Genomic DNA, 12,216 nt, shown 5'->3' on the forward strand with positions numbered 1-12,216 from the left:
ATAGTAGTTTCTCGGCTTTTCTCAGGGCCCAGAGGAGTCCCCAGGCAGTAGGTTGGCAGTTCTCAAGTCCTGGGGGCTGAGAACTGTGGTTGGGTCCATATATTTTTAACAGTGTTGGTTATTATGAATAAAAGGTTTATAATCTAGCTAGTGAGCCAAAACCAACATGAATGTACTCTAAAGTGAAACAAGATAGCCTGTTATGAAGAGCTCAGAGTTATAGCAAATGCCATACGTGAAGAGTTAAAGGGTGGCAAGGTTTCCCCATGGCCTAGAGAAGCAGAACAGGGATAGAGACCTTCTCCTGTAGCTCCACCCCCACCCCCAGCAACTGAGGCTTCATGAGATGGAAGTGCCAAGCAGAGGATGAAGGAAGGGCAAGTGCCATCCTGAGTTGATGGCTTTGCACAGCCTCACCTTTGAGTATCCCTTCTTTCCTTTCATCGATTGTTATAACATGCAAAATGAGGGGGAGGCCCTTTGTTTGCAAACACAGTGTATGCCCAGCCAATCATCGGCAAAGCCAGGGCGGACCTGCTAAGAAGCCACTTCATCCCAACTCTGGAGAAGCTGAAGAAGAAGGCTGTGAAGACCGTGCAGGAAGAGGAGCAGCTGAAAGCCGACAGCAAAGGGGACGCCCAGGAGGCAGAGCTCCTCATTCTGGATGAGTTTGCCGTCCTCTGCAGAGACCTCTATGCCTTCTACCCCATGCTGATCCGCTACGTGGACAACAACAGGTACGGAGGAGGCCTAGGCAAGTCCCCAGGATGGAGAGATGGTATTGGGTTTTGTTACAGGTGAGAGAGGGAGGTCACAGCTGCCACCACCAGTGCCCCTCCCCCACAGAAGCCCTGGTGTGGGACCTCTGGGCAATGCTCTCCTTGGCCAGTGATTCTACATGATCAGTGGCATGGCCACCCCTTCCATCTTCACAGGCCACCACAGGGAAGAGGGAGTTAGTCGAATAAGGGCAGCAGCGACCCACTTCTGCCCCTCTGCTGCTCTCTCACACATTCATTCAACAGACATTACTGACTGGGTATCAGGCATTGTTGTAGGCATTAGGGGACAAGAGAGAACAAAACAGAAAGAGATGTTGGCCCAGGGAACTTTCATTCCGGCAGGAGAGTGGGGCAAGCAGGCTATAAGCAAAACAAATGCTTGCATATTTACAACATACTTACTTATATACTTAAAAATCTACTTATACACTTTACTTATAATTTACTTATCTAAGTAAATTATACAAGCAAAGTAAAGGGAATTAGGAGTTCCAGGGTGGCAGTTTTAAAAGAATGTTAACTGAGAAAGTGACATTTGAACACTGACCCGAAGGAGGTGAGGTCGGGAACCGTGCGGGTCTGGGGAAGGGTTATGTTCCCAGGAAAAGGAAACATCTGGTGCAAGCCCCGAGGAAGGGGTATGCGTTGGGATGTTCAGGGCATCACGAGGAGGCCAGTACAGCTGGAGAAGAGTGAGGGGCCAGGAAAGCAGGAGGAGACGTCCGAGAAGCCATCTTCTCTCCACGGGGCCAGGGCTTCTCCTCCGGGCGAGATGAGCATTTGGTGCAGGTTTGAAGATAAGCTGTGATGTGATCTGACTCAGTCTTTGAACGCTGTGGTGAGGGATCAGGGCAAATAAGGAAGTGAGGAGACCGGCCGAGAGGCTCACGGTGACCCAGTCAAGAGCTGAGGGTACAGAGCAGACTAGTGGTGCCAGGGCTGGGACAGAGGATGGGGCTGGGGTTTCCTTTCAGAGTCCTGAAAATGTTCTGAAACTAGATAGTGATGGTTGTACTAAATGTTGCTAATGAGTAATTTTATGTTACGTATATTTTACCACAATTAAAAAGAAAAAAACAGAGAGTTGGTGGTGGCTGGGACCAGGCTGGTAGCAATGAAGGTTGATAGAAGATGTCAGATTCTGGGCCTGTTTTAAAGGTAGAGCCCTCGGGACTGAAGATTGGGAATAAGAGAAAAGAGGGGAGTCAAAGATGATCCTGGGCAAATGGAAGGATGGAGTTCCCAGCAGTTGAGTTGGGGAGGATTGTGGATACAGAAGTTTTTTTAGGGCAAGATCAGGATATCACTTTCAGTCGTGTTAAATTTGAGTTTCCTCTTCAATACAAAAATGAAAATGTTGAGTGGGCGGTTGAATATATGAGTCCAGAGTTCAGGAGGGAGGTCTGGTGTAGACATGAGAATTTGAGAGTCATCCACACGTTGATATGTGGTCTTTGAGCGACATGAGACTGGATGAGATAAATAAAGGCTTGAGAGGGAGAGAGAAGAGTTCTAAGGACTGAGCCCATGTGCTCAGGTCAGGCAGAAGAGAAGGAACCCGTGAGTGAGACTGAGAGGGAGCCACCAGTGAGACAGGAGGAAACCAACAGAATGTTGTGTCCTGAATGCCAACTTCACAAGGGATTTCCAGGAGGAAAGAATGACGAATGAAGGTTATTGGTGACCTTGACAAGAGCAGCTTCAATGGAGCGATGGAGATGAGGACCTCTTTGGAGTAGGTTGGAAGAGAATGGGAGAAAAGGACTTGGAGATAGCAGTACAGACAACTTATTCAAGGAGTTTTACTATAAAGGGGAACAGAGAAACGGGCTGCTAGCTGGGGGAAGAAGTAGGCTCGAGGAGAGTTCTTAAGATAGAGAAGGTGCTTGGAGGTTTGAGGAGGAAGGAGGCAGCGCCCAGGGAGAGTGGGAGAGCAGGTGGACCAGGGAAGTGAGTGCGATTGCCGGGCAGCCTGCAGGGCCCCACTGGAGATCTGCGCTCGTGAATTGAAAGTGGGACCCATTGGCAAGTTGTGTTTTTCTCCAGCCAGTTTGGCTGCCAGGTACAGGCCCAGACTTGGAAGAGAGTTGGATTTAACCAGGGTTGGGGCTTTGCAAAATGAGTGTGACAAAGAAAAATGGGTTAGGGAGTTGAGGGTGTATATTATAGGGTAATTCTAAAGATTGGCCATGGGATTTAAGCTGGATGAGGGGGGAATGAAGGCATAGGAGCCTAATGTTCACGAACAGGCAAGGGAACAAAGGACTGTAGGTCCCAGTGGAAGGCAAAGACCAAATAGATGTTTTTATTATACCACACCCTCTTAAAGCTTAGAGGCCTAAACTGTAAGTTTGGGAAGGTTTAATTTTCAAATACTCCGTTGTAGATACTGAAGAGATCTAGGGATATTGGGGGGAACGTTGCTGACTTTTTGAGTGGTATGCCATTCTGTCATGGGCAAGGAATACATCTGGATATGCCCATTTTAGCATTTATTTCATAAGGTAAATTGTACTTACTGTTTAAAATATTTACTTAAGATTACTTATATTGGGCTTCCCTGGTGGCGCAGTGGTTGAGAGTCCGCCTGCCGATGCAGGGGACACGGGGTCGTGCCCCGGTGCGGGAAGATCCCACATGCCGCGGAGCGGTTGGGCCCGTGAGCCATGGCCGTTGAGCCTGCGCGTCCGGAGCCTGTACTTCGCAACGGGAGAGGCCACAACAGTGAGAGGCCCGCGTACCGCAAAAAAAAAAAAAAGATTACTTATATTGGGCTTCCCTGGTGGCGCAGCGGTTGAGAGTCCGCCTGCCGATGCAGGGGACACGGGGTCGTGCCCCGGTGCGGGAAGATCCCACATGCCGCGGAGCGGTTGGGCCCGTGAGCCATGGCCGTTGAGCCTGCGCGTCCGGAGCCTGTACTTCGCAACGGGAGAGGCCACAACAGTGAGAGGCCCGCGTACCGCAAAAAAAAAAAAAAGATTACTTATATTGGGCTTCCCTGGTGGCGCAGCGGTTGAGAGTCCGCCTGCCGATGCAGGGGACACGGGGTCGTGCCCCGGTGCGGGAAGATCCCACATGCCGCGGAGCGGTTGGGCCCGTGAGCCATGGCCGTTGAGCCTGCGCGTCCGGAGCCTGTACTTCGCAACGGGAGAGGCCACAACAGTGAGAGGCCCGCGTACCGCAAAAAAAAAAAAAAAAAAGATTACTTATATTTAGCTTTGCAAAATAAACATCTTACACACACTGTATATAAGTGTGTGTGTGTGTGTGTGTGTGTGTGTGTGTATGAAATCCCTTACCTATCTGTGGGGAATTTTACTCACTGTCTCAAGAGAAATCCTGCTTTCAGGGTCGTCATTTTAGTCATTTCTGATAACATAATTATGTTAGCAGGTTAGCGAAGGAATTTGTCAGAGTTTGAGGTGAAAACAGAAATGAAAGTAGAGTAAGGTTGCCCCTGGAATAGCTCTTTAACTGCATTTGTCACTATTGACAATCAAGATGTAAGATAGAGTGTGTTCCACTTACACATTGTTTGACGGTTGCTAAAAATGGCAATGTCAGAGAGTCTTTGAGATCATCACTAATTCATTCATCCCCACTTTTCAACCCTTTCTTCCCTGAACACCAGGGAGCACTATGGCCATCTGAGCCTCACTTAGAAATACTACCTTCCTGTGTGTGTGCCTTTACCTCCTTCAAGTTCTTTCTTCACCCAAAAGAATTGGCTGGCTTGGAAGCACGGGATTGTGGAGTTGGCAGGAATAATAGAGCCCAGCTCATCTTACCTATAACTGGATGAATCAGTATCCTCTTCCCTTTTCCTAGCGGTGCACTTCCTGCCTGATTTTCCACCACGGTTATGGATGACAGGTACAGCCATACTGTGCGTGCCTTCCCATTCTACTTTCAGACAGTTAAAGCCATTTTGGTTCAACTCTTTCTCATTCATTTTTTTTCTTCCAGTTTTACTGAGATATAATTGACACACAGCCCTCTGTAAGTGTAAGGTATACAACAGAACGATTCGACTTATATACATCATGAAATGCTTAGAATAAGTTTATTGAACATCCATCACCTCACACAGATACAAAATAAAAGAAACGAAAAAGTATTTTTTCCTTGTGATGAGGACTCTCGGGATTTACGCTCTTAACTTTCATGTATAACATACAGCGTTAATTAGATTAATCATGTTGCACCTTGCACCCCCTAGGACTTACTTATCTTATAACTGGAAGTTTATACCTTTAACCACCTTCATCCAATTCCCCTTCCCCCCACGCTGAACCGTTTTTGAGTTCAGATCTGTATCTCCTATCAACTCTGATTTTGCTCTCTAGAGGCACACAAAACTACTCCAGTCTCTCTTGTGGCAGCTCTTTAAACATTGAAGAGAGCCATCTGGTCCTGTCCTCCCCTGTTTTCTCTCGTCATATTAAATCTTTGGACTTCCTTCAGCCCTGTCACAGCAGTGCCAAGTCTCTTCGACAGCTGAAACAGTCTTCTGAAGAGAAGCTTCTGTGGGTCAGTGTTGAACCTGAAGCTGACCCAGAATAAGCAAGAGCTCCCAGCGTGCTGTGGTCCGAGCAGGGCGAATCAGGGTTCCATGTCCTCACGCCGGGAGATTATACATCAACCTAGGTTCAACAAACCTCTCTACACAAGGCAGCAGCGCCTCAGCCTCCTTTCTGGAAATCAGACACACTCTGAACAGAAACGACCAACTTTAAATAGTACGATTTTGGGTGAAAACCCATCTCGCAGACTGTTGAAGGGAATCCAAGCGAATCCTGTGTGGTGACCACCTCGGGCTGTATCCTCTACAAGAGACTCAGGAGCAAGGCAGAGATAAGCTCTTACCTCTTAGTCAGACAACTGGGCGGTGAATATAGGAACGCAGCTTTACTTTCTTTCAAAACCTGATAACTGGCTGTACTTTCTTCAAAAACCTAAGTTGTCATTTTGACAATAGCAGTCTAACTCTCCTTTATTCTCCTGCCTTTTGTTTCTGTTTTGCCTCTAAACCCAACTGTCTTCCCCACCTACAGCTTTGCATTTCCCAGCTGCCTTTTGGCAGCATGCAGAGCAGATGATGTAAGAAACCCACAGGTCGGTTAAGTACCTCCAAAAGGATCAAATGTCTGAATGTTGAGAAAGGTCTGAGTTCTGTGGAAGGCTGGGAGCAGGGAGGAGAGAGTCTGGTTGCATCATCTGGGGGTAGGACGTATATACGGGCAAGTTGGAGAGGCAAGGTCAGGTTCTTCTGTCCTCCTGCAAATACTGACTTAATCCGGTTTGAGAGGTGCAGAGAGTTTACGTGCCTGGGGGGAAACATTTAACGGTGGGTTCATGTGTACCCACCATTCTGAACCTGAAGAAGGAACCTCACTAAAGACAAAGAGTAAAAATCTGCCTCTTGGAAGAAGGGTGTTGAAAACAAAATTCATTCAGCTGAAACTGCATTCCCATATGAAGGCAAAAGGTATGCAAAGCCTCTTTCTCCTGTGAGCAAATGTTTACCTGAGATTTTGTTTTCAGTGTTCCTGCGACTCACACTGGCTGGGGCTGTGCTTTTACTGGGCGGGATAGGATGTGACCCCTTGCCTCTTCCCACTCAAGGCACAGTACAAGCCTATAAAGCACATTTAAACCAAAACGCTACAGAAGGAACAGCTGGCGGCTCTGATAAAACCTGACACTTGACCCTGAAAAAGCGCTCCTGAAAAATCAATATGAAAGAAATCCAAAAGCATTACCAGTCTCAAGCCTCGAGTTTGGATTGCATTTGGCTTCTAGTGATGGATACCTTATAGAGTGGCTTAAATTAGAAGTTAAATCTCACACGTGCAGGAAGTCCAGAGATAGCCAATCCATGGCCAGTATGGCTGCTCTTCATTAGAAACCCTCACTCCTCTGTCTTTCTGTCCTCAACATTGGCGTCCATGTTCAAAGTTACTTCAGGTGCAACATGCCAATTAGAGTTTGAGCTGTCATGTTTTCATTCCAGAGAGGAAGTAGAAAGGCAAAAGGGCACCTTCAGCTATCTGATCCTTTTTAGAGAGCTTTTCCAGAAGGCTCATCCAACAACTTCCTCTTCCATCTCATTGATCAGAACTTAGCTCCACGGCTGTCCCTCGGGGGCGGGGGGCTCGGTAATGTGACCTTCAGCAGGGCACGGTGCCACCCGGAGTAAAATGGGGGTTTGTGCCTAAGGAAGAAGAGGAGAATGAGTGTTGGGCAGACCACCTGTAGTGTCTGCCTATAAAGGAGAGGCTAGTTGAGGTAGAAAACAAGGAAGATTAGACAAGAATGTCCATGAGGCTGGAACTCAGGGCGGGAAGGAATTGAGGAGATGAGAAAGGAATCCAGAGGTGGTCTTGGCCTCATGAGTCTTCACCTTTCTTCCTTAGCCTGGTGCCTTCCGTGAATGGGCAGACGGTACAGGCTGCTCAGAGCAATTCAGTCTGATGTCCCAGGGCTTAGGGAACTGGCTTTTTGATAGCTATTACCGTGCATACAACCAAGGGACGTTAGGTTTTTTAGACCATTCATGACAGCCCCAAAGTTTTCTTTAAGAAAGACGATAGACAATTTAATTTCTAATGTGCTACTTTATGCAGATATTTACTCACCCAGCCGTTTCAAAATATAATTCAAACGCACAAGATAGGGGCGAGACAACTTTTAGGAAATGACTGAATCCTACTGCAGTTGAGCCTCCTTGCTGCCACTGTGAAATTTCTTAGCCTAGTGTGTTTTTTTTAAATGCGTAATGCCTATTTATAGGGAATTTGCAAACCATTTCAAAGGGCATAGGAGGTGTTTGTGAAATGCCCGCGGTCACGAGACCCCTCCACAAGACCACCAGAGACGAGAGTCAAAGCCAAACGGCTAGGGTCATTTATTGCAGGTTCGAACCTGGACCTCCGTGCACTCGTTGCCGGTGACGCTAAGAGGTCCCGATGGAGTTTAGTACAGCTCTTTTATAGACAGGTACAAACAAGCTCCGGACCTTCTGCGGGGCTTTCCAGGGGTGGGGAGTACTGATTGGCTAACTTTTAAACAAAGACACTAGTCACTGATTGGTTAACTTTTAAACAAAGACACTAGTCACCGTCTGATTGGTTGGATGGTTGCAAAAGGGGGTTCAGCAAGCATAGTTACAGAAGCGAGAGCGGCTGGTGAAGTTTCGGTTTCCTGAGGTTTTGTTTCTCAATTAGAAATACTTAAGATGGGGCCATAGTTACAAACAGTACAAACAGGAGGATCGATGCAATCCTAGCAGCGCTGCGGCCTAACAGCAGGGCATCAATTCAGTCCTATTTCTACCAAAGTGGAACATAGCCCTTCATTTGGTCTCTGCCTATACGCTTTATATAACAGTTAAAAAAAATGATTGTCTTACAGACTTCATTCATAAAAGTGGCTTTGAAAGGAAAACGGGCAAGGCCTGAACTGTTTATAGAGGGCTCACAATTTCAGAGGCTTGACAAGATTAGATGTCATACTGACCGAGACTTTCCTAGTCTTGCTAGACTTGAGGATTAAAGGAGGCCTGTCCCAAAACTTAGAATGTAACCTTAATCACCTCTTCAGTTTAAAGGAAAACAAAACCTTACTTTGACCATTTTGAAATGTTGATTTCTGACATCTGTTTGCTAAGAGAATCCTGGAATCCTTTGGTAACATGGAAATGATTATTGTAGGTCTTCAAAAATACCTACAACAATTGCATGCCTATATCTAAGCATGCAAGGAATAGATTGATATGTAGTCTCTCTGAAGATTGCCTTCTATGGGAATGCAATTTTATCTGGATAAATGTGTGCATCTGATGTCGGTATAATTTTTAGAGTGTAACTCTTTCAATCATTGCTGAATTCCACATGCATATTCAATTATCTTTCACCTCAGATCTAACTGGCTCAAAAGCCCCGATGCTGACTCTGACCAGCTCTTCCGCATGGTGGCAGAGGTCTTCATCCTGTGGTGTAAATCTCACGTAAGCACACATGGGGGCCCTGGATTTAGAGTTGGTGGTGAAAGGGACACCTCAACTTTCTTGTAATGTTTGCTTTTTTATTTCCCCCCACTTAGAACTTCAAGAGGGAAGAGCAAAATTTTGTGATTCAGAACGAAATTAATAATTTGGCATTTTTAACTGGAGACAGCAAAAGCAAGATGTCAAAAGTAAGTCCATAGAAATCAATTCCAAAGACTCTCCAACCTTGACCTAAGCTACATGTCTTGGGTGTATGAAGGGATTAGCTCCTACTGCGTTTAGGTCAAACAACAGAAACCAACAGGTCCACTGTTCTTTCTTTGAGAATGAGCCAGAAGAAACTGCTCTCAAATAAGCATGGTCATCCCATTTTATGAATAAGTAGCTGCTTTGTGGGTCAGGAAGTTTAAGTTTCAAGACTTGCCTAAGGCCTTCGAGAGGTCTCCAAAACAAAAGCTGCTGTTACTCGTTTTAAAGTAGAACTACTTGCTGTGTAGAAAAGCTACAAAAGTACATGTGCCTAGAGCCACCTTTTAATTAGCTGTGAGGACCTTGCCTTGTTTTGAAGATTCCGTAGACACATATTCTTACTGTGCGCTTATCTTCTTCCTATCTTGAACATCTCCTAGCTGCTTTATTTCAGCTGTGCTGACCTCTTAATGCCTTCTGTTTATTTTCCACGGTGAGTTGCATTCAGAAACCCAAACATTTGTCCATCCCCCCTGCAGGGAAATGTTTGAAAGAGGGCGTTCCAAACATCTGTCTGAAAACAGAGTCACCTACAGGGAGGGTGTCGCAGTATTGAACACAGGAGGGGCAGCCGGCCTCCGGGTTCCCCCCGAGTCAGCCCTGCACAGTGAGGTGTTGCTGTTTTTATTGGAGAGAGTTCTCAGACACACTCCTTTAGGTGTACGCACAAAAACAAGGCTTACTTAAATGTGCTGTTTCGTTCCCGGCTGTCATGGCTTACCCGGACTCTCTTCCCCTGAGAAGCGTGCCTGGGTGAGGGTTGGCTGTACTGTCACGTACAAGAGACGTGTGACACCTGAGATGTGCATCTCTCTCACTGCTGGCACAGTGCTGCCTCTGAGGACCAGGAAGGTGGAGTGTGCACGGGAACCCCTCAGAAGTGAGAACCAGTTCTGGAAAGATGACAGTCGCGTGTCTGTAGCAAAGCTCTTGGGGCAACCTTCCAAATAACCATTTGGGATAGAAGACCTTTGTACGCAGAGCTGCAGACCAGGGGCCACCAAAAGTGAAAACTTCAACACCCAAAACTTCACCAAGCGTGCCTAGCTCTGGTCAGCTGCAATCACTCTGAACTTTCCATCCCTTCCATCTTTAAGCTATGTTGACATTAACACTTCTTCCAGCGTCCAAAATTTGATTCTTAGAGTTTAGAATCTGGTGTGCGCTGTTTAGTAAAGTTTGGTAGATAGAACTGTACACATACAATGTAGAGAGATTAGGTGTATATATATATTCACAGTCAAGAGGAATCTTTGCTGCAAAGGAGCCTTACTTAAGGTGCATCCTTCTGTGCTTTGGATAATTTTTATTTGATTTTCCAAAGTTTATTTTGCACTTGACTTTTGGCATACACAGCTGCTCATGTGAGGTACAGGAGGAAGGATATCTTCAGACTCCTGATCCCTGGATATCTATCCCTAAGTTCCCTCTGAAGGGTCTTCTTACAGCCATTACAGTGTCTCGTTTGATCCTGTCCACCTACCGAAAGTCACTGAATCCCAGACAGATTCCTTGCTGCCTTCAACTTGGGGTAGATCTTTTGGCCCTTGACTGAACCAGCTAGCATCCATTGTTATTGTCAGCGGATGGCAAAAAAGCAAAGAAAATGATTCTGGTACAAGGATTTGGATCCCAGATGAGCAGAAATGGCAAAGATAATCTCAGCCCTCTGGTGATGAATGGATACTCAGGGTCCTTGGGTTTATACTTGGAAAGAGAAGGGGTGGCAAAGAATGATGTTTCACAACTAACCTACTAACAACCTGAAGTTGTTCATTCACATCACTGAGTGAGGAAAAGGGTATGTTAGTCTTGTCAGAGGATGAGCATATTCAGAACCTGTGCATCTTTCCTGCTGGTAGGCTTAGTCCATAGGAGCAGATGCTTTCATTTCCTTTCCATTGACATTGTATGCCAGTTTTTTCTGAGATGTGTTGGAGAGGGTCAAAGTTACAGTGTAATGGATGTAAGGACACTCCCCAGATGTTAAATAATATTTGCTGTGCTTCTCGGGGTAACAAATATTCATATTGTTCCTGTGGCCTCAGTCGAGACACAAAGTGTAGTAGCAAACGGGACTAGAGCCTGAAAGGAAGCGAAGTCCCACTCTTGGCCCAGCTGCTCGGTATAGGTATGGCCTTGCATCGTTCACTTAACTTCTCGGGGCCCCAGTTTACCAATCTGTAGAATGGGCTTGAGCTTACTGCCTGACTTCTCCCAGCTCTACTAGTAGGCCCTGTTGGAAAGTCAGTTTTAAATGCATCTCTAGAATTGAATAATGTTACATAAATGCAGCACATTATTTCAGACAGAGAGATATCATACCTCCAATAAACAGCAACTCATAGCCATTTCTGGTATTTTTTGGATGTAGAACTGCATATTGCGAGGATGAAGAGGGGGTATTCTCTTTATTATCAGCTGAATCCCCATTGCCTTTGCCTCCCTGAAATTACATGTTCTCTCTACTACCTGATCTGAATGGTCACCTGTACTTGCTTTTATCTGCACTCATAATTGAATTCTGGTGTTGTATAAATGAAGTTGGCCTCCGTGCATATGGCAGAGATATGTGTGCTGGCAGGCTGCATGCCCACACACACTACACATGCCATTGCAGATGGAAAGGGAGTGGAAAAAATATACAGTGGGCCGCACTGTTCTTACTTGATTAATGGAAGGTCAGTTCAAAGATGTGTCCTTTTTTCCAGCAGCTAAAGCACATTTTGGGGAGAGCTCATTGTATGGTATTTTGTTTGTATGACACCAGTTTGCAAATATATGTTCAGCAATACATAACAAAGCTGAGCACAGTGTTTTTTGTTTTGTTTTTAAACTCGTTTTGTTTTCTGGAAAAATGGCAGCAGCTTCCTCAGAGGGGAATGGTAAGTTAGAATGTGTTTAGCCCAAGAAATGCCAGTTCCTTGACCAAGATTATAAACAATAAAAGAGCTGTGATGCCGCAAATATTAGAGTGCCTCTTGTAAAGCCGCTCCACCCCATGAGCGTGATTTCAGTGTATTGAAAAAGGACAGGGAGGAGTTGAGAAGACATCTTTACGCTTGTCCAGGGTATTCAGAAGGACATGTGTGACTTTGTTTGCTTCTTCTTCCCATCCCCCTAGCTGCTCACTCGCCTCTCTCTCATTCCCTCCACCCCCCCCCCACCTTTTTTCAC

General features: G+C 46.0%; 1 protein-coding gene across 1 annotated transcript in view; it reads left to right on the forward strand.

Moving 5' to 3' along the window:
- RYR3 (ryanodine receptor 3) overlaps positions 1 to 12,216 on the forward strand; it is a 381,491-nt gene that overhangs the window by 313,338 nt on the left and 55,937 nt on the right. The window contains exons 67-69 of the mRNA XM_024732458.1: positions 497 to 737; positions 8,703 to 8,790; positions 8,886 to 8,978. Coding sequence (XP_024588226.1) covers positions 497 to 737; positions 8,703 to 8,790; positions 8,886 to 8,978 — 422 coding nt within the window. The remainder of the gene's footprint in view (positions 1 to 496; positions 738 to 8,702; positions 8,791 to 8,885; positions 8,979 to 12,216) is intronic.

The sequence above is a fragment of the Neophocaena asiaeorientalis genome, unplaced genomic scaffold, assembly GCF_003031525.2.
Source record: "Neophocaena asiaeorientalis asiaeorientalis breed wild unplaced genomic scaffold, Neophocaena_asiaeorientalis_V1.1 scaffold119, whole genome shotgun sequence".
In the NCBI taxonomy this organism is placed as follows: Eukaryota; Metazoa; Chordata; class Mammalia; order Artiodactyla; family Phocoenidae; genus Neophocaena; species Neophocaena asiaeorientalis.